The sequence below is a fragment of the Sceloporus undulatus genome, chromosome 11, assembly GCF_019175285.1.
Source record: "Sceloporus undulatus isolate JIND9_A2432 ecotype Alabama chromosome 11, SceUnd_v1.1, whole genome shotgun sequence".
Classification (NCBI taxonomy): Eukaryota; Metazoa; Chordata; class Lepidosauria; order Squamata; family Phrynosomatidae; genus Sceloporus; species Sceloporus undulatus.
The window spans coordinates 8683211-8704387 of record NC_056532.1 but is presented as its reverse complement, the minus strand read 5'-3'; the positions used below and the strand labels follow the sequence as shown (position 1 = coordinate 8704387).

The following is a 21177-nucleotide window of genomic DNA, read 5'->3' as shown; positions in this document are numbered from 1 at the left end:
AAACCCGCACCAATAGTCAGGGGCTTGGGGAGTTGAAGTCCAAAATATCTATAGGGTGGAAATGCTGAGAAACAGTGGATGTTCAGGACCTGGAGTCCGCTGATAAACTCTCTCCTTCCATAAATGTTTGTGCATCCTAGTTCCAATGGCATGGTCATCAGCTAAGTTGTTTTCTGTTTTTGCAGTCCGGAACAAAGACATGAGTTGGCCTGAGGAAATGTCCTTTATAGCAAACAGCAGTAAAATAGACCGGCACAAAGGTAAGTGATTGTTTAACCACAGTTCAGCACCCGTCAAACACAAATCCACTACAACAGTAGCAAATTTTGACATGCAGGCGGTCATCATGAGGGTCCCCATAGGAGAATCCAGAACCAGAACTCCTTTGTCCTACGGTTCTGAAAGTCAGTGAACTGTCTGTTTTCATTTCCAGCTTGTTGGCTTAGCTTACACACGTTGTAAACTGCTTAGGGAGTGCTTAAGTGCACTGATAAGCGGTATAGAAATGTACTTGCTATTGCTATAGGTCAGCATTTCTTTCCCACTCTCAGTGTGGCATTACTGTGGGAAGTCAGATGCTTTTACGTTTGCGTCTCTTCTTTGCCCTTTGTTGTTGATTTTGGTAAAGTCAGCACATGTTGGAGATGACTTGAAGGCTCCTAATGGCAACAACATGAGTATTGTGCACCAAAAGATATATCGCTGCCCTAATGTTCCTTTCCTCCTTTCTAGTCCCTACGGAAAAGGGTGCCACTGGCCTGAGCAACCTGGGGAACACCTGCTTCATGAATTCCAGCATCCAGTGTGTCAGTAACACACAGCCCCTCACCCAGTATTTCATCTCAGGCAGACATCTGTATGAACTCAACAGGTAACTTTCCTTCGGGACACTTTGAAACCCTGAGGATGAGAGCAAGGTTACTCCAGGGACAGGTACCCGTCCATAAGGGGTTGGCAGCCAGCCGTTCGAGAGTTTCCAGGAAGCAAATAAATAGTAGGTATACCCCAGTTAGCAAAGTAGATGTGTTCCTGATCCTTCTTTCTTGGGCAGAACATTTGGTATCAGAGGCAGAGATATCATGAAACTGGATTAGTACATCTAGGGAACTGCAATGGATATTCCAGACTAACGCAGCTATGCCTCTGAATTCAAGTCCAAAGTTGTATCACTTCATTCTATGGAATGTATGGAGCTGACGTTGTTACCTTTGGTTCCTTTGTTTCGAGAATGCAATGGAGAATAACCAGTGCTCTTGTACCTTCCAGGACGAATCCGATAGGAATGAAAGGGCACATGGCCAAATGCTACGGGGACTTGATCCAAGAGCTGTGGAGCGGGACACAAAAGAATGTGGCTCCTTTAAAATTACGGGTAAGAACAAACTATTCATTTGCAGAGCCTTGCGGGGGGGGAAACTTAAGTGCTTTGGACTCTAGGGTCCTGAATGTCAGTAGCACTGTAATGTCAAAACATGCTTAAGCAAAGCGCATTTCTCACAAGAAGCAAAAGGAACATGGGCCAGTCCTTCCTGGTCTGTACCACTTTCTGAAATGTACTACCATGTGTTTGTTCCCCTTTGGAGAGAGCAGAGGAAGAATAGCTGGATGGATGCGGATGTTTAGTCTTCAGGAAAGGAAAATAGACTGTTGACATCTTCCTGATGATGCTAGTTTTTCCATTTGCTGCAGGAAGATATTTATTGGAAGGGATAGGAGACATGAGAGAGACATCCATAAACCTGAAGTGGTACAGTCTCAAGGAAGGCCTTTGTCTTGCCTCTCCCTGCTGCTTTTCGCACTGGATATGGCCCTGTGTGTGTTACTGTTTGTATCATGAAGACTTTGCTCCTCAAACATTGGAAGAGCCCTTCTCAAACCAATCATGCGTGTGTTTGCTTTGTTGCAGTGGACAATAGCAAAATACGCTCCCCGGTTTAATGGCTTCCAGCAGCAAGACTCGCAGGAGCTCCTGGCTTTTCTTCTGGATGGCCTCCATGAGGATCTGAACAGAGTTCATGAAAAGCCCTACGTAGAACTGAAGGACAGCGACGGGCGGCCGGACTGGGAGGTGGCCGCGGAGGTGAGTGTTTGCAAAGCTATACCATGCAGCGTCTCTGAACATTGGTCTTTTCCGGAAATCGCTACGGCCAGTTCTTCCCACAACTGGAACATAGAATTTAAAAAGAAGTTAAAACAATGACAGTTAAAAATGAAGGAAGCTAAACGTTTCTTCTCTTTTCAGGCCTGGGAAAATCATCTGAGGAGGAACCGCTCGATTGTGGTGGACTTGTTCCATGGGCAGCTGAGGTCTCAGGTCAAATGCAAGACCTGTGGCCACATCAGCGTGCGCTTCGACCCTTTCAATTTTTTATCTTTACCCCTGCCGATGGACAGCTACATGCATATAGAAATTATAGGTGAGTGATGAGAATACTCGAATCACCCTTTCACTTATTAGGAAACTTTGGCCTGTTCCAGACTGCCAAAATAAAGCTGCTTCAGGTCTCTTTGGTTGCATGCTATTTAAATGATGCGTGGGTCCTAAGAGTCCGGAGGTTGCTCCAAAGCCACACTCCATTCCTAAGCACTGGAGGGCAGCTTTGGTGCAGCTTCCGGATTCTTAGGATGCATGCATCATTTAAACAGCACACCTCCAAATAGACCCGAAGCAGCTTTATTTTGGCAGTCTGTAACAGACCTTTACTTTCTTTAATGGTTCAGAGACATCATGGAGCATTCATACATTAGTATTCTTTGCCCACCCCATTGCTGAGAGTTTTTCTGTTGTAGAAGACGATATAAACGCCTTGAGTCCAAATTTTGGAAGAAAGGATGCGATATAAAACAGACAAGTAATACGTATGTGTTGCATTGTCTTCTTTTCACTTGTGTTTTCCTAGTCACTAAGCTCGACGGCACGACGCCTGTCCGATACGGTTTGAGGCTCAACATGGATGAAAAGTACACAGGCTTGAAAAAGCACCTCAGTGACTTGTGCGCGTTGAAGCCGGAGCAGATCCTCCTCGCGGAGGTCCACAGCTCGAACATCAAGGTGACAGTGCCTTGGATATGGCTGCTTATATAGGCTAGGCCAGTGATGGTGAAACTTTTAGAGGCCGAGTGCCCAAACTGCAACCCAAAACCCACTTACTTATTGCAAAGTGCCGTGTCCCTCTGCCTTTCTATTAACAAACTCTGGCAAACTCTGTGCTAGGGTGATGGCACATGTGCCCACAGAGAGGGCTCTGAGTGCCACCTCTGGCACGCGTGCCATAGGTTCGCCATCACTGGGCTAGGCTATAGTCAAAACCCCTACATCTACAGTAGTGACTTGGCAGCCTTGGCAAACTATATTAGTATGTATAGGTTCGTGGTTGAGGGCTCTTTAGATTCGGGTCTGTCGGGAGACAGAAATGCATAAATATAGTTGGATCCTTGTTTCACCAGGGATGGTGTCATTTCTGCTAGAGGAAAGTCCCCTTCAGTCACCTTCCTCTGATCCTGGTGGTGTTTTCTCATCCCTGTGATGAGTAGCCACTGAGGGCCATAATCTCCATGAGTTTTGCATAGTTGGGGCATAAGGAATCTTGTGAAGGTAGTGGGACTGAGAGGAGGGCCTTTGACTTTAGCACATCTCCCAAGGATATCATGTGGGGCATTGACAAGATGTGGGGGAAAGAACCCCACTTAATATGCTTCTCTCAATCGCAACCTTGACTGTGGATCACTAATGATTAGTCACTGCTGGTTTTTAGGGTGACTGTGGTCGACCAGAAGTATAGCTTGAGAAAGTGCTCCATAATATTCATTCTCTTTCTCTCTTTTTCTCTCCTTCGCTTTCCAAAGAACTTTCCTCAAGACAACCAGAAGGTCCGGCATTGTACCAGCTCCTCTCTGTGTGCTTTCGAGATCCCCATCCCTGGATCCCCCACGTCAGCTTCTTCAAGTCCCATCCAAACAGGTATAATAATTTGATGCTATCCTTGTAGGGGGGGGGGACTCTTGACATACCAGCAAAGCTCAAGGAGTCCAAGTAGGGGATGCTGCTGTGGCCCACCAAAGCTGTAGAAGTTAAGGAATGCCAGAGATAGGGTTTTTTGGACTATGTGGCCATGTTCTAGAAGAGTTTGTTCCTGATGTTTTGCTGGCTTCTGTGGCTGGCATCTTCGGAGATTGCAGTCTCTGAAGACGCCAGCCACAGATGCCGGCAAAACGTCAGGAATGAACTCTTCTAAAACACAACCACATAGTCCAAAAACCCCACAAAACAACTATGGATGCCGGCCGTGAAAGCCTCCGACTTCACAATGCCAGGGATGTCCCTCCATGAAAGTAGGATGAGAGAGAGGAGAAGACAGAGAGAGAATGAACTGAATATGGTGGTGAGACAGAACGGAGTATCTGATGGAGTATCACTATTAGGACCATAGCTTCAAAAATCTTTTGGGATGAGTCAGGGGGAGGCGACAACTTCCAGAATTCCAGTACTCTGAGCATCATGCTACCACTACTCACTTGTGGATGTCTTCATCCTACTGTTACATTAACTCAGAAGTCATTTATGTAGTAATTACTGTACGTCTTACCCATGTATTTACCTTGGGGTTTAGAGGTTTACAGCGGACCGTCGGCCAACGGGATGATCAGCGGGCTGATGAACGGGGACCTTCCCCGGTCCACCCTGATCCCAAACGGGATGCCAAACACGGTGGTGCCGTGCAGGATGGAAAATAGCCTCTCCAACGCGATGCCAAACGGCCACGTGAACTCGCCTTTGGACAGCCCTTTCACTGGCTACATCATTGCGGTCCACCGGAAAATGGTTAGTGAGGAACCAGCATTGGCCTTGGCAGAACGACAACACAGATACAGTTTTAATAACACTGTGTGTCGCTCTTGATCTCTTTAAAATAAATTAAAGCTTGTGTTCCTTTTCTCACTTTAAAACACTGGATATAGATGCGGACGGAGATGTACTTCCTTTCGTCTCAGAAGAACCGCCCCAGCCTCTTTGGGATGCCGCTGATCGTTCCATGCACCATTCACACGCGGAAGAAAGACTTGTACGATGCTGTCTGGATCCAGGTGTCCCGCCTTGCCAGCCCCCTTCCTCCCCAAGAGGCCAGTAACCATGCTCAGGACTGGTGAGTTTAATAACCATGGTGCCCCTTATGGCAACCCTAATGCGAACTTTATCACAGGCCTTTTGCCTTCCTCTGGGGCTGAGAGAATAGTTTGCCGAAGATCATCAAGCTGGCAGCATGAGCTTTTGTCAAATTTGGACTCCATCAAATGCATCTGAGGTAGCAGACTTTAGCCTACGAAAGCTCATGCTGCCAACTTCTTTCTTTCAGTTAGTCTCAAAGGTGCTACACAATCTCTTTACATACTGATTTTGCAGATTATATCTTTGAATTCTAAGGTCATCCAGTGAGTTTCCATGTGTGTTTGCCTTCAAGTCGCTTGTCAGTTTATGGCAACCCCATGAATTTCACAGGGTTTTCTTAGTCGGGGAATACTCAGAGGTGACTTTTCCAGTTCCTTCTGCTGAAATATAGCCTCTAGCACCTGGGATTCCTTGGCAGTCTCCCCACCAAGAATTAACCAGAATTGACCTTGCTTAGCTTCCAATATTAGATGGGATCTGGTACCTAATAGTACAACATCATTTTAAAAAACACCTTTGTTGTTGTTGCTGAAATCACTTTCCAAAGGCTTGGCGGACAAGAAGGATCTTAGCCTCAAGGGAAATCAAAGAAGGATAGGTTCCAATGTGTGCAAAGGCCTTTTTCTGCATTCTCATGCCTGCGAAGGCGGTGGGAAGATCCCCTGAAGATCTTACGGAACAATATGATCTTTCAGATAGCCTGGCTGTATACCATTCAGTTTAGACTTCATGTGTTTAAAAAAAACAATTGCCTGTTGTTTGTGTGTTTTCCAGTGACGACAGCTTGGGTTACCAGTACCCCTTCACTTTACGTGTGGTTCAGAAGGATGGCAATTCCTGCGCCTGGTGCCCGTGGTACCGGTAAGCTGCTCTTCCCAGTACTTCCCAGTCTTTTTCTCTCGACGTCTTCAAAAACGGTCTGGACAGCTCCTTACAGGGGATGCTTTAGCTGGAAATCCTACATTGAGCATCAGGTTGAACACCTGATGGCCCCTTCCAACTCTGTTGGATCTATGATTATATACCAAGGGTGGCCCTGGACCAAAAGGGACCTATTTTTGTGCCCATGCCCAAAGGCAAAAAATTGGTGACAGCTCACTCCTGTTTTCGATAAGAAGCATCAACAATGTTCTGTTGCAACATCTCGATAAATGGTTGCCCATCTTTACATCTTCCTCTCCCTGTATAGGTTTTGCCACGGCTGTAAAATCGACTGCACAGAAGAAAGAGCTTACATGGGCAACGCCAACCTTGCCGTCGACTGGGATCCCACGGCACTTCATCTCCGCTACCAGACATCGCAGGAACGGGTAAGGATCGTTATGAAAAAAGAAAGACAATCCACAACTTCTTCACTCAGCATTTATTTCAACCTGTATTTATCCCAGTTGCCTTTTGAGAAGCATTTAATTTCTGGGTCTTCGGTTTCGTTGGTCCTCTGTTACAACCGCTAACTTGCTTAGTATTGTTGACACGGGTTGGCAGCAACACTTCCAAGTTTCAGACAGGATTCCTCACCAGGAATTTACACTTCCATGAGAGTATTCTTAAGAAATATACATAGACTTTGCCAGGCATTCTCCCATGCTGGATAAAAAATGGAATTTCAGGCTGCCTGTATACATAATATGCAGTTCCTTTAGAAAGGTTTGGCTGGGTTATCTGTAGGTTTTCTCTAAGAACGATGGCCATTTGGTGAGATCTGCCTGGCGCTGCAACTTTCACATTCATCTGACAGCGCAGGGCTTCTTGGCCAGAAGCCATTGCTCCTTGTCTGGGCTTCGTAGCCGGAAGGCTTTACTGGCTGTCGCGTCCCATTAGGCCGCTTGCGCCTGAAGGTTTGAAATTCCTTCTGAAGCTGCTTTCAAAAGGCCTTAGTACTTCTCCAAAGATTTCTCCAGGATGGCTTCACAAACTCAAAAGTGCCAGAGGTTGCAGCAGACTGGAGCAAGGGCTTAGAAGTTTTGCTCATTTCCTGACCTTGCTTTCTCTCTTTCACCCGTTTAGATAGCGGAGGAGCACCGAAGCGTCGAGCAAAGTCGCCGGGCTCAAGCCGAGCCCATCAACCTGGACAGCTGCTTGCGGGCTTTCACTGGCGAGGAAGAGCTGGGCGAAGACGAGATGTACTACTGCTCCAAGTGCAAAACTCACTGCTTGGCCACCAAAAAACTGGACTTGTGGAGGCTTCCCCCTATCCTGGTATGCAACCACAGCAATTCTTTCGTCTGACTTTTGAGCCAGGCAAAACGCAGCTCCTAATAGGGCTTATGTCACAGCTTACGGCCCCCTTGAAATTGGCATTTGGGGTGGGCAGCCTTTTGCTTGGTCTGTCTACTCACTGCCTACCCTGTTATGCTGGCACTGCTTTGCTAAACTACTGTCCTAGCTGTGGATGGCGGGAGATGTAGCTCAATGCATTTGGAGCACACCTTTCACACTACGCAATTACTTACCCGCCAACATTTCACAGGGACTCATAGACCAAGCAACATTAGAGTGTGGGTCAAGATAGCAAATGTTATTAATGAGGAAGGACATACAAGCTAGGAGAGGCTGCAGAAGTTTGCTTTTGCCTGAGCCTCCTGGGAAGGGCAAGACTTTGGCCTGTTACAGACTGCCAAAATAAAGCTGCTTCGGTCTCTTTGGAGGCATGCTGTTTAAATGATGCATGCATCCTAAGAATCCGGAAGCTGCACCAAAGCTGCACTCCAGTGCTTAGGAAAGGAGTGTGGCTTTGGCGCAACCTCCGGACTCTTAGGACCCAGGCATCATTTAAATAGCATACCTCCAAAGAGACCCAAAGCAGCTTTATTTTGGCAGTCTGTAACAGGCCTTTGTCCCCTCTTCTCCTCTCCTCTCTCCTGATTTAATTGAGCGCAAACTACTTTTGCACTTTGAACCCATCTGCAGCAATGGAAGTAAGCTGAGGACAAAGGAAGGAAGAGAAGAGCAAGGAACTGGGCCTTTTTACTTTGAATGTAGTTTGTAGCAATGGAAATAAATTGAGAATGAAGGGGAAGAGGAGCTAGGCATCTAACTTGAGGCTCATCTCTCACCCCAGATCATCCACTTGAAGCGCTTCCAGTTTGTCAATGGCCGCTGGATAAAATCCCAGAAAATCGTCAAGTTTCCCCGCGAGAGTTTCGACCCGAGTGCCTTCCTGATGCCAAGGGACCCCAGCTACTGGCCCCAGAAGCTGCTGACCCCCCAGCTGGAGGACCTTTCCGAACCTCAGGCTTTACCGGAGGAGTGCAGGAGGATGGAGGCACCAAACGCTTCTGCGTCCGGGGAAGGGGATGCCCTGACCAGGAGTCCTTCCTCCCTCAGTGCTTCTGGCATCTTCAATAATGTGAAAGGTAAGAGAGAGAGACCGTGGGGCCTGAGCATTGTGCCAGGTGGAAGGAAGCAAACAGGTAATCGGTTCTCCGTGACAATCTCTGTACAGAGATGCCCCAGTTAACATATGCACCCTGTTCCTGGGCATGGCTTCTTTAACAGAAACTTTGGAACCAGAGGCAGAAGTAAGTGGGAAAGAATAGGGACGGGTCCATACACCACAGAAAAGAAGAGCAGTTCAACGTCCTTCCACAGCAGACTTTTTATTCCAAACTATAACCATATGCAACTTGGCATAAGTAAACAACAACATTCTGAACCTTTTAGAGAGCTCTGGAAAACTTCTTCCAAAACACAACCAGAGGCAACTGTTTCTTTTGGCAGCCTCCACTTTTCTTACAATTTCCATTTCAGTGGTCAGACTTCCAGATCTGTGCTTATCTCACATGAATTCAAGTTGGTGAGGCCGGCTTACTTGCCGTATCATTTTTCTTTCTGTTTTGCTGTTCTCACTTGCTCAGGACAGGGTCCCGGAGGCAGCTGCTGTTTACCTTGCCTTCGGTAAGGAAGCACATATGACTACCATAGGATTGGCGGAAGTATAATCCCATTCTTTCCCAGTTCAATCTTTATTGCATTGTCTACAGCAGCCAGGCTATCTAGTACCAAAAGTCTGTGTTTCTCCAACCCGTCTTCAGCATCCTCTGAATGCCAGTGCTACTAAAAAAATAACCTTCAATCTAGACACAGAGGAAAAGGAGGGATGGCTGGGTAGAGAAAGACTTTGTAAAAAGGAGCTTCTTTGTCAGAGGCTTTGTTAACTGAGCAGATGGCCTTTACAATGGGGCCATGTTAGGGCCCAGAATGGACTAAAGAGAGCCAAAAATGGGGTGCAGTTGCCTCTCAGACTTCTTGGGGCTTGGTAGCACCCTTCACAGTCCACTGGGTGGTGGTTGTTGTTGTTAATGTTTATACAGTGCTGTAAGTTCTGCATGCCACTTCTAACTCAGACAGTTGCCCACCCCAAAACCAAAACCAATAAATTGGTGCTTGTAGCTCCTCCTCAGAGGAAACTCTGTTGCCCTTTGTATGTTTGTGTGTATCTCATCATTTCTCTCTGTACGACACTTGTTACTTGTGTTATATGTTCACAGCCACTTTTCAGCCTTCCTCAGTCTGGTGCTCTCTGGAGATATTGGGTAGCAACTCCCATCTTCCTCCAAGTAGGTTGATGGGAGCATCCAAAACATCTGGAAGGGAAGACTGCTGCCTTAGTTCATTTTGTTCCCTCTTTTTGACCTTCCTCGCTAGTCCCTGGAACAAGGACCAGCAAATACAACTAAGGTGGTAATTGGAAACTCTGGGTTTGCGTGGCTTAAAACCCAAGTGGCTTATGTGCCATGTGCAGAATGTTTTACCGTCTTTATTTTCAAATGGTCTTGTTTTTAATTGCTTTTAATTTTACCGTGAGTCTAGTTGTCATTTTTTTTAATTTCCATATGATACAAAGTTAGGAGCTTTGCAAGTCGTCTTTAGTCCCAGATTGAGGAAAAAGTAAGATATAAATATAAAGATTATGATTATGATATTCATGCTCTGTTTCCAGTGTCCCCATCTTCCGGGAGGAAGTGCGCATCAGGCTGCCCATCCAGTAAAAACATTAGTCCGACTGGAAGCCCGAGGACTATGGGCCGGAGCAAAGGGCGTCTCCGGCTGCCCCAGCTGTGTAAAAACAAACTATCCGGCAGCAAAGAGAACTTGGACCTCAGCGGGGAGACCCTCATGGACACGGACCCAAAGGTTGCTCCGGAGCCAGGAGAGGGCTTCTGCCGAGGGCAGGCCTTGGGGGGCAGCCAGGGCGAGCTCTGTGCCGCTCAGGACGCCGAGATGACTTTGGCCAACGGCTATCTTTGCAAGCAGAACTCTCACAGCAACGGGAGCATCGACGGCCCGCTGGATGAGGAGATGGAGGAAGACCAAAGAGGAGAGATCTGCGTGAACCCCATCTACAACCTATATGCAATTTCGGTAAGTGGATTGAAACAACCCTATCTCTTAAGGATCTGTCAGCAAAGTCCCAAGGAGTCCTAAACAAATCCTTAAACTTTAAATCGTGCTGGTTCTCCATAGGAGTTACCAACTGACAGCTAGAGGTTCATTCTGCCTTAACGCAGCCAAAATGAGTTTGACGCCATGCGCCAAGTGAAAAAAGAGCACTTAGTGCTGATCCTGTTTCAGCCATGACAAAGGTCCTTTCTCTTTCAGTGCCATTCAGGAATTATGGGAGGAGGCCATTACGTCACATATGCCAAAAACCCCAACGACAAATGGTACTGTTACAACGACAGCAGCTGTAAGGTAAGATGGCTTTTGACTAGCCATGGTTCTGCGTGGCACAGCCTCCTTTATCAGTTCTTGCCCTTTTGGATACCCACCTGAGGTAGAGCAGGAAGGTCTACATTTGTGCAGACCTCAAAGTACTCTTCAGAGTATTGTTGGTCATCTTTTTAGGATTATTGTTGGTTGTAAATTGGACGTGTCTCAGTAGCGTGATGCTGCGGCAAAGGAGACAAATAATATTTTAGCCTGAATTAATGCAAGGGGAGTAATAGTCCCACTATATTCTGTACTGGTCAGGCCTCCTCTGGAGTATTGCATTCATTTCTGGGCACCTCATCTATATGGCTGAGTGGGGATTCAAACCTGGGTCTCCCAGAGTCAAGTCCAGCACTGATGCTCAGTATTTTAGTGGAACTGGGGATGGAGACAACAAGTTACTTTTAAAGAAAAGTCTTTGGAGATTGTGATAAGCAAGGATCTTTTCTTTCTCCTCCTCCTCCCCGCTTGCAGGAATTGCATCCCGACGAAATCGACACGGACTCTGCCTACATTCTTTTCTATGAGCAGCAAGAGGTCGACTATGCACAATTTTTGCCAAAGATAGACGGCAAGAACATGGCGGACACGAGCAGCATGGATGAAGATTTCGAGTCGGATTACAAGAAGTACTGCGTCCTTCAGTGATGGCGTTGGCTTCCCGCGGACAGTTTGCGCCTCTAGTTTGGCAGCTGGGAAAAAGGGGGGTGAAAAAACACCAAGGTGGTTTTTATCTGAGCGGAAGAGCTAAGTGTAGTTTTTATTTTGTTTTTATTTTCCTCTTGCGACCTGAAAGCACAACTAGGAGGAGAAAGAAGAGGAAAATAACCCCAATTAAATAGCAGTTCCTACAATGAGGGAAGATGGCTTTTTGTTCGGATCTCGTGGTACATAACCTTCTCACTGCCGCCACCCCCCAAATAATCCCACATTGATCAGTTACCTGTCTTTGGTCTTCAAACCGGTTTGATGCAAGGACCGAGTCTTTTTTTTTTAAAGCTTCAGATAACCTGCTTAATAGTTGGCTCAGAGTAATCTAACGTTGTTGGGTGGCTTTTTAAAAACACAACATTTACTCATAGGGAAAGTAAGGGAGCAGGGATAACCCTTTGGGACGCTCTCTTAAGATTTAAGAACATTAACTTGTAGTGTTGTCCTGTCGACGGCATGAAACGGCTACCTCCTTTTTTTCTGGTGTTTTATTCCCTTTTAGATGAGGAAGGCAAAAAATAAGCAGCCGATGTGAAAGCCTACATGATGCTTCGGGAGCGTGGTCCTTCTGTATTTTAATCCCCCTTGGTCCCTGCCTTCCATCTGTGTGTGCATTCGCTGTGTGCGCATTCGCATGCAATGGAAGCCAGTGTGTTAGTGAAGCAGTGAATCCACTCTGCGGTTTGAAGGCGCTCTGCGGAGTGCCAAGCCGTGTCCCCAAAACACATTCATCACTTTGGATGTGCTTTTTAAAGACTGATAAAACCTGGCCAGTCCACTAACATGGAAACGTGGCATCTACAGTCCGTTGCAATCATATCTCGAGGGACCGATTTGCCTTCTTGACTTGAATTTGTCACGAATGTTGTCTCAGGTTGCAGATCATGCTTTTTCCGGAGTGGCTTGGAAGAACTGTCCTGTCTTTGCCGCGGCTGAGATCTCGAAGGTGAGATGCCTCCGGCCGACGGAGAAAGGATTGAGGTCAGGAAGCCGCATCTTGAACCTCCAGGAGCTCTGTGAGCATGGTCTTCCCTCTTCCATTTGCTAAAGTTGACCTGTAAATAAGAGATGTATCCCCTCTCCTCAAACTTCATATGCCGCCATGTCCCATCTTGCAATCCTTAATAATGCCGGAGCTGGTGGGGAACATACCAGACGTAACCCTGGGGATTTTGCGGCTGCGGTCGCCAAAGCTGGGGGAGAAGGAGACTAGGTTTAACGTTGGTGCCAGTTGTAATGTTTAAACAAGGTTCAGGAGGAACTTGTATTGGAAAGGATGGAGAAGCAGAGTATGACATCCCTCCTCTTCCTCACTCTTGAAAGAGATCAAGGAAGCTGCATCTCCACCAGCCCCGAAAAGGAGTAGGCTACCCCACCAGTTTAAAATGTCCCTTTCATGAACAGCGTGTGCAGTTGTTGTGTGCGGGCTTCTTTGTGTGATTGTGAAAAATGGCACTTCCTTTTAAAAAAAGAATAAAATAAGGAAAAGGGAGAGCAGCTTATTTTATAACCTCTAGTACTTTGTAGAACAAAAGGAGCCTGCTTTCCATCAACTTGGATTTAAAAAGCAAAGTGTCCCATTTCCAGACGCTTGAGGTTTAAAACAGAGCAGGGTCCAGTCTTCCAGCAGAATAACATTCAGATTTCCAAGGCACCATTTCCAGAAAAAAAGGTGCGCTATTCTATGCGCGTTTCTTACTGCAACGCTGTATGCGTCAATTTGAATCTCAGTTCCCTTGTTCTTCCCCTTCACTGCCGCCATGTCAAAAATATATTCATGATAGGGTTATAGTTCCTTGAATACTGGACTATCTGCATGAGGCAGAGATGGCCAGGTGGAGTGTGACTTTTTAAAACTGGAACATAAGCTTAGTTCTTGCTGAGCCCATAAACTTAGGTTTGGACTATACCAGTTGAGCTCGTATTGAGGCTAGTGTTTCAGTGGCCTGTTACAGACTGCCAAAATAAAGCTGCTTCGGGTCTCTTTGGAGGTATGCTATTTAAAGGACGCATGGGTCCTAAGAGTCCGAAGGTCGCACCAAAGCCACACTCCATTCCTAAGCACTGGAGTGCAGCTTTGGTGCAGCTTCCAGATGCTTAGGGTGCATGCATCATTTCAATAGCATACCTCCAAAGAGACCCAAAGCAGCTTTATTTTGGCAGTCTGTAACAGGCCAGTGTTTCAAACATCCTTCATCCTGATGGGCCAGATTGCCATACAGAGAGCTTTTACAAAAGTATATTATTTTTGCATTAAGCAATGATGGATAGCATGGACCCTTTCTGGTGTTTTTGACTGCAACTCCCCTGAACCCCAACCAATGTGGCCAGTGCTGAGAGATCATGGGCTTTGCATCCATTCCTCATCCATTTCCCAATTCTTATCCTGCCTGAAATGGTAGAGTCCAGGCTCAGTTAGTCCACCTCCTCAGTCAGAGCTAAGCCAAAATTGCATTACTTTTAAGCATTTTCAGTATCCCTGCTTCCCCAAAGCAAGATCCTTTAACCTCTCTTTATCGAGGCAAAGGTTTTCATTTCCACTTGGACCGAGCGTTGGGGTTCGCACCAACATATTTTTGCTTGCACTGGCTTTCTTAATGAAACCATGCAGCTTTGCAGCTGTTCCAACGCAACGGCGTCAGCCGCTCGGCCACATTTTGGGACCGCAGCTCTCAAAATCCCCACCGCCACCACGTCCGGAAAAGTCACGTTCCTAGGCTCAGTGGCCGCATATCTCCGCACAAACAGATGGAGATCCTAGCTGTTGTTAAAGAGGACCCTTACGGACAAGGCAAGGGACGGAGGCTTGGCGTGTCGCGTTCTTCCTTCCGTTTTTAAACCATGGTTTTATAGAAATACTAATCAGCCAGTCTCCCTTATATTTGACCCACTTCCAAACACTAGCAATTCACACGCTGGAAGGTTGGCCGCTCCAAACCCGCATCAGACAAGTAAGGCATATCAAATAAACTTGGACATTTTGCTTCTTCGGTCTGCAGCTCCTTGAGCTGTCATGGTTGCATGGGAATTCAGGGACTTGCAATGGAAAGAAGCAAAATGTCCACCTCTTTCCATGGGTTAGAAGTGGATGGAGGTGGTAAGGTGCGGCTTTAAACCCCATCCTTACCAAACATTGTAGGGAGAGGCATCTACCTTGGTGATATCAATGGAGGGGAACTTCTGATTTTGCAAGGGTTGTCGACTTAGGTCCCCAGAAGACCTGAAACCCATTGTAAGGGCATGCGGGAGTTGTAGGATGTTAGGTGGGGCGAAGGTTTTCCACTCCTGCCATTGCGGAAGGTCATATCTGCCCGCTGCGTCATAAGCCGCATCGACGGCTCGGCGTCTGGCGCAACTCTTGGGAAAGCCCTTCCAACCCAGAAGCTAAATATGGCCCCCGTTCGGGCGTCGAGGGTCATCTTTTCACGTTCTTGCAACCGATCGCGCCAACTTTTTGCACTTTGCCAGGGCGCAAAATGGGGAACGCCATTCCCTTGGTTGGGCTGCTGTTGGCCCTTAGTGGGAGAGTAGCGTCTCCGCAGTGGAAGCCCAAGCCTTTCTTAAAACATAGATGGGGTTTCTCAATGCAAGATTATTATTATTATCCCTTTGCAGGTTTCTTTTGCACGCCTCCTTTAGATTTCCCCTTTTCTTTCCCAACTTTCTTTTTTGGTGGTCTACTAACGTCTTTCCGTCCGTCACGCTTTCTTATTCCGTCGGTTGCGATTGCTATTATTATTTTTTAGAAAACAAACAAACGGATGAATAAAAAGTAAATTTAAATTAATTTCCTAAATTTAACGGGAAGATTTTTATTATGATGATTATAATTAAGTTAACTCTTTAACCGCATTCAGCTCTGTAAATTATTGTATAAAACCTATTGACAATGCACTGAATTTAGAAGAAAAAAAAGAACCCTGTACATACCTACTATGTAAATAATAATTATATATATATATAAATATAAATATAAAAGTATTAATGTATTGGGATATGACTTGTAAAAAAAAAACCCAAACGCAAAAAGTCTGAGTAACTGTATATGGAGTGAATCTGTTTCTCTGTAACTATATTATCCAGACCAATTAAATACTGTGGATGCAGTTGTGGTTTGCGGCCTCACTTTCTTGTCTCAACGCTGTTTGCTTTGGCTTCCACTCAACCTGGTTCTTGAGACATCGTTCACGGCTATGAAGATCATTTCAACTTATGATAACCCTATGGAAGAGAGAGAGACCTCCAAGTCAATCTATCTTCAACCAGCCTTGCAAAGGTCTTGCGAACACCGGACCAAGATGTATTTGATGGAGTCTATCCATCCGCAATGCGATCTTCCTCTTTTCCTACTGCCTTCTAGCTTAACAAGTGTGACTTCTTTTCTAGGGAGGTCTTCTCATGATATGGCCAAAGTGCAACAACCTCAGTTTAGTCATCATAGGCCTGTTACAGACTGCCAAAATAAAGCTGCTTCAGGTCTCTTTGGAGGTATGTTATTTAAATGACGCATGGGTCCTAAGAGTCCGGAGGTTGAGCCAAAGCCACACTCCATTCCTAAGCACTGAAGTGCAGCTTTGGTGCAGCTTCCGGATTCTTAGGATGCATGCATCATTTAAACAGCATACCTCCAAAGAGACCTGAAGCAGCTTTATTTTGGCAGTCTGTAACAGGCTTTGGCTTCCAAGGAAAGTTCAGATTTTATTTGCTCTAATAACCGTTTGTCTGTTTTTTGCAGCCCATCTTTCCTCCAGCGCCGTATTTCAGACGAGTTGGCTCTCTTCCTATCCGCTTTCTTCGCCGTCCGACTTTCACAAAATTGAAATTGACTTTTGCACAGACCATCTTCACCTTATTTCTCTTTACGCTTCAGGACCTTGCCTAGTTCCTTCCTAGCTGCCCTTCCAGGTCCTAGTCGTCTTCCGATTTCTTGGCTGCGGTTTCGCATCTGATCCAAGGTATGAGAAATCTTGAGCGATTTCAATGTCTTCATCGTCTGCTTGCTTTAAAGTTGCCTAGCTATTATGTTTTGTTTTCTTAATCGTCAGCTGTAAACCTGCCTTTGCACTTTCTCCCTTGAGTTTCTTCCAGATGTATCGGCCTACAAGTCCCATCGTCCTCGGTCAGCATGAGGGATGATGCTGGAAGAATGCACACCAGATTTATTGGTATGTTTTAGTTGGAAAGGTGATGTTCCTGTTGTGGTTCCTCAATCTCAGCATCATGTCCTCTTGGTTGTGATGAAACCGGTTGTTGTATGCTTTCCAATTTTGTAAGGCAAACCTATCATAGGGTTTTGTGTCAAGTTTCTTGAAAGGAGGTTTGCCATTGCTATCCGCTGAGGCTGAGAGAGTGTGACTCGCCCAATGGGTCTCATGGCTATGCCAGGATTCGAACCTTGTTCCCCAGAGTCAGTCCAATGCTCAGTTTACTAAACAGGCTGGCTGTGTCTGATGAAATCAATAGGTACCTTTTATTATTTGGGGGGTAACTTTCCCCCAAAAAATGCCACTCTCAAGGAAGCTCACAACGGATACAGATCAGGATACAAAAAGCTGCTGTGTTAAAACGCAACGAAACACGTAACAACAGCGAATGGCAAAGACAAAGAAACTCCAAAGTGAGCAAGAAAGTGGGAGCTGACTTGAAGGCATGCGCCGCAAAGATGCCAGAGCCATGCCAGCAGATGGCAGCGCATGCTTTTGAAATTTCACCATAGAGACTGTTGGAGACCAGAGAAACCCTTCCGTCTTTCCATCCCACGAAAAATAGAGACCTTCCCTGCTGCAAATTGTCCCTTTCCAAAGCTTTTCTCTACTATGAGGTCACCCTAAAGGTAGTTTTCCTAGGACCGTGGTTGATGGTTTGAGCGCTATAGACCAGGGTTCGAATCCCCACTTAGCTATGGAAATCCATTGGTCGAGTCACACCCTCTCAGCTTCAAAGGATGGACATAGCAAATCCTCTCTGAGCAAAATCATGCCAAGAAAAACCCATAATAGGGTCACTTTAGGGTTTGCCATAAGTCGGGAGCGATTCGAAGGTGCACAACGACAACATTATACAAGATGTGGAAGGAACTGGATGGCTAAGAGCTGTTTGATGGCGAAACGGATTAGTTTAGAGGTGGACTCTCCTTGACGGAGGTTTTGAGGTTAGATGGTCACCCATCGAGGCTGTTTTGGCCGTGGATTTCTGGACTAAGTGACACTTGGGGTCCCCTCCAACCCAACCATTCAATGGGTCAAACCATTGGGCTCCATCTCTTTCTTGGACATATGACCAACAAGGGAATCAGGCTGGAAAACTGACCGCAAGGTTTTCCACCTCTGCTCCAAATCCTACAGACATGCGTTATCTTTGATATCGAAGATATCCTCTTTCGTCCTCATCCCACCACCGCCTTTGGTTTAAATTCCACACCAGAATTGCTGTGACTTCTGCTTTTTCAGGGCATGAAGAGTTATGACCAGATTTATGACCAGATTTATGACGGGACTAATTTCGATATTTCCCACACGGGAGATACGGGTTTTTCCCCCAGCTATTCCTCTTCGCACCGGTGGAATTGATTTATCGTCTGACGTTTGCACGGCGGACCTTGGATAAAGCTGCCAAAGGGGTCCCAGTTCTGCAAACTCCTTTCTAAAACAACGCCATCCTCACCACTTGCACCAATAAACAGGTGAGACGTCTATGAAGCCTTGCCTTTTCGTCCCCCCAAATGTTTCTATGCGCATTTTGCAGCTTCGCCTTGAAAGACGTGCTTCGAGAGAATGCGCCACCACCTTCCCTGAACTGGTGTGTTAGACTGCGACAACCATCATCCCCAACCGTTATCGTGGACGGCATCCATAGTGTTTTTAGGTTTTTTAGGTTTTTCGGCCATGTTGTAGATGACGTTTCGCCATCATCTGTGGCTGGCATCCTCAGAGAAATGCCCTAAAGGTGCCAGCCACAGATGCAAGCGAAACGTCAGGAATAAACTCTTCTAGGACACAGCCACCTATCCCGAAACCCCCACAAAAACTCTATCAATCTTTATTATCACCGAGGCTATTCTTGTGTTTTATGGAGGCATTTAAAGCCATGCTTCCTGAACCATGTCCTTGGACTAGTATCCCCAGAGAGATCTGGCCGCATGCCACCAGGAATAAATTCAGAAAGCAGAACCGGCGATAAAATGTGCCAGAGCCGGGTATCTTTGTGCCTTCGGGGCACAACAACAGAGTCATCGTATTCCTGGGCATTACTTCTTGAACAGAAAACGTGGGCACCAGAGCTTAGAAATAGCATGGAAAGGCTATAGAGGGATTCCCGGTATTGCAAACACGAAAACCGGTTTTAAGAAATGAGTTTTTGTCTATTACTTGAGCAGAAATGAGAGGAAAGGGCTGAATCCTTTCCTTCCCAGGAGACTCAGGCAAAAGCAAACTGCTGACGCCTCTCTTAAATGTATGTGCTTCTTTTTCCATTGGTAACTTTGGCCATTTTGGCCAGACTCTGATGTTTTATGGCCACACGCAAACCGGTTTTTATCCACTAAATGTCCGGAGGGTATATTTTATCATTTATCTTATATATTATCTTTCTCATAGACTCTTCGTTTGAGTTGGAAAACAGGGTGTTGGGTCGGACAAGCCTTTGGTCGCATCCGGCGAGCTTCTTCTTACGTTCCAAAAATGGAGACGTTTTTAAGGTTTTAAGGAGCAGCGGTCGGGACGCAAAGGAAGAAAGAGAGCAGAGGTTGAGACGGTTGAATGGGTTTTAAAAAGTATTTGTTTTAGATAACGCCTGACCGCTTGCTCCTTTCTTTGGAAGAAACGCTTCTGACTTGCGACAACAAGGAACCTGTTATTTCCGTCGCAACGCAAACAAGTGCGGCTTTCCCCTTCGAGTCGTTTCCAACTTAAGGTAACCTGAGGCTTTCTTGGCAAGGTTTGCCTTTGCTTTCCTCTGAGGCCGAGAGAGTGCGACTCGCCCAAAGTTTTCCGCGGCCGAGCGGGGAATTGAAACGTTGAACTGCCACCATTTTGAGAAGAGGGGAAAAAGAGAGGATTTAGGCTTGCATTGAGACAGAATGAAATATAGGAAAGAGGCCGGAAAAGTCTTAATTTTGGGGACGCTCTCATTTTGTAGCCCTCTCCGTAACTTCACCACTAAAATGCAAGGGAATTTTTTGGAAAGGAACCAAACGAAAAGGAAAAGGAGGGGAACGCAGGAACAAATACAAGGTTTTGGAACGTCGCGGGTATCCTCCTTCCTCGGCCTCCGAATCATAATATTTACAATCCGTCAGGAAAAGGGTCCTCTCTGGGTTCCTTCATCTTGGAAACGCTGGCGGAGACCCAGCAACCCTACGGAGAAAACAGCGAGGAAGTTTGCAAGGACTCTTCTCTGGAGGAAACCAGAAGAAACATACTGGATCTAAACTGAAGTTGCCGGGAAGGTTTAGGTTCCATGCGCACTGCAGAAATAACCTGGTTTGACACCATTTTAACTCCCATGGCTCCAAGCGATGGAAACCTGGGAAGGGTAGTTTATTGCGGCACCAGAAACAGTTTAGGTTTTGGAGGTTTGGGGACCAGGAGTGTTTTGGATTTTGATGGTTTGGAGATGAGAAGTATTTGGGGTTTTGAAGTTATGGGGACCAGAAGTGTTTTGGATTTCAAAGGTTTGGAGACCAGATGTATTTTGGGTTTGTTAAGTTTTTGGGCCAGAAGTATTTTGAAGTTTTGGGAAATTTGGAATATTTGCGCCTACACAATGAGTTAACTTGGAGATGGTGCCCAAGTCTAAACACACAATTCATTTAGGTTCGTTCCATTATATACTAATAGCCTGAAGGTAATTTTATATGTAATATATTTAATCATTGTGTGCGTGGAAACATGTTTGGATCCAAGGGGTCACTATAGCAGGCAGAGAAAAGGCTTTGCAAACAGGAGCTTGTAACTACTTTGTGTGCCTGTGTTAAGATAGGGTAGCATAACATTTTGCAACGTGGTGCTCATAAAACGTTAAAATAGCAACACTAAACCTGTAAAATGTGAACCTGGGAGGAGTGTTTTACAGGCTCCTATTAAAGGTTGTGCTGTTTCATTCTCTGGCTTGAATTGCTGCCTGCGCTTGCGAGGGAATTTTCCACGATCCGCGCAAAGAACAAATGCCCAAACCTTGTTAAACCGGCATTTTTAGTGAATTAAAGACCAGGGTTCAAATCCCTGCTCAGCCATGAAAACCCGGTGACTTTGGGCAAGTCACACTCTCTCGGCCCCAGAAGGTGGCAATGGCAAACCCACTATGAAGAAATGTACCAAGGAAACACTGTGAAAGATAGAAATATGTGGCATCAGAGAGCAATCTGTACTATACCTGTACTATATTGGGGATGATGATGATGATGATTATATTCATCCTTAGCCAAATGATAGTTTAAGGATATTAAATTTAAGGATGCTAAAGATAGTTTAAGGTATGTGGCATCAGAGGCACTGGGCAATCTGTGCTATTATACGCCCCAAATTGGTGGTGGTAATAATAATAATAATAATAATAATAATAATAATAATAATAATAATAATAATAAT

The 21177-nt window shown here is 45.9% G+C and overlaps 2 protein-coding genes and 1 long non-coding RNA gene across 4 annotated transcripts in view; 2 read left to right on the top strand and 1 right to left on the bottom strand.

Annotated features, from left to right (window-relative positions):
* USP32 (ubiquitin specific peptidase 32) overlaps positions 1 to 13628 on the top strand; it is a 44188-nt gene extending 30560 nt beyond the window's left edge. For both annotated transcript variants that reach the window (XM_042442246.1, XM_042442245.1), the window contains exons 17-32: positions 186 to 260; positions 733 to 871; positions 1267 to 1372; positions 1907 to 2080; positions 2243 to 2417; positions 2901 to 3052; positions 3847 to 3961; positions 4611 to 4822; positions 4960 to 5144; positions 5942 to 6028; positions 6357 to 6477; positions 7175 to 7366; positions 8229 to 8523; positions 10110 to 10531; positions 10769 to 10861; positions 11354 to 13628. In XM_042442246.1, the coding sequence (XP_042298180.1) occupies positions 186 to 260; positions 733 to 871; positions 1267 to 1372; positions 1907 to 2080; positions 2243 to 2417; positions 2901 to 3052; positions 3847 to 3961; positions 4611 to 4822; positions 4960 to 5144; positions 5942 to 6028; positions 6357 to 6477; positions 7175 to 7366; positions 8229 to 8523; positions 10110 to 10531; positions 10769 to 10861; positions 11354 to 11527 (2717 nt within the window). In that variant the 3' untranslated portion in view covers positions 11528 to 13628. The remainder of the gene's footprint in view (positions 1 to 185; positions 261 to 732; positions 872 to 1266; positions 1373 to 1906; positions 2081 to 2242; positions 2418 to 2900; positions 3053 to 3846; positions 3962 to 4610; positions 4823 to 4959; positions 5145 to 5941; positions 6029 to 6356; positions 6478 to 7174; positions 7367 to 8228; positions 8524 to 10109; positions 10532 to 10768; positions 10862 to 11353) is intronic.
* Positions 1 to 21177, bottom strand: part of PPM1D (protein phosphatase, Mg2+/Mn2+ dependent 1D) — a 169897-nt gene that overhangs the window by 133681 nt on the left and 15039 nt on the right.
* LOC121916801 lies at positions 16239 to 18061 on the top strand. Its single transcript, XR_006100920.1, has 3 exons — positions 16239 to 16545; positions 16669 to 16755; positions 17935 to 18061. It is a non-coding gene; the product is annotated as an uncharacterized LOC121916801 (long non-coding RNA).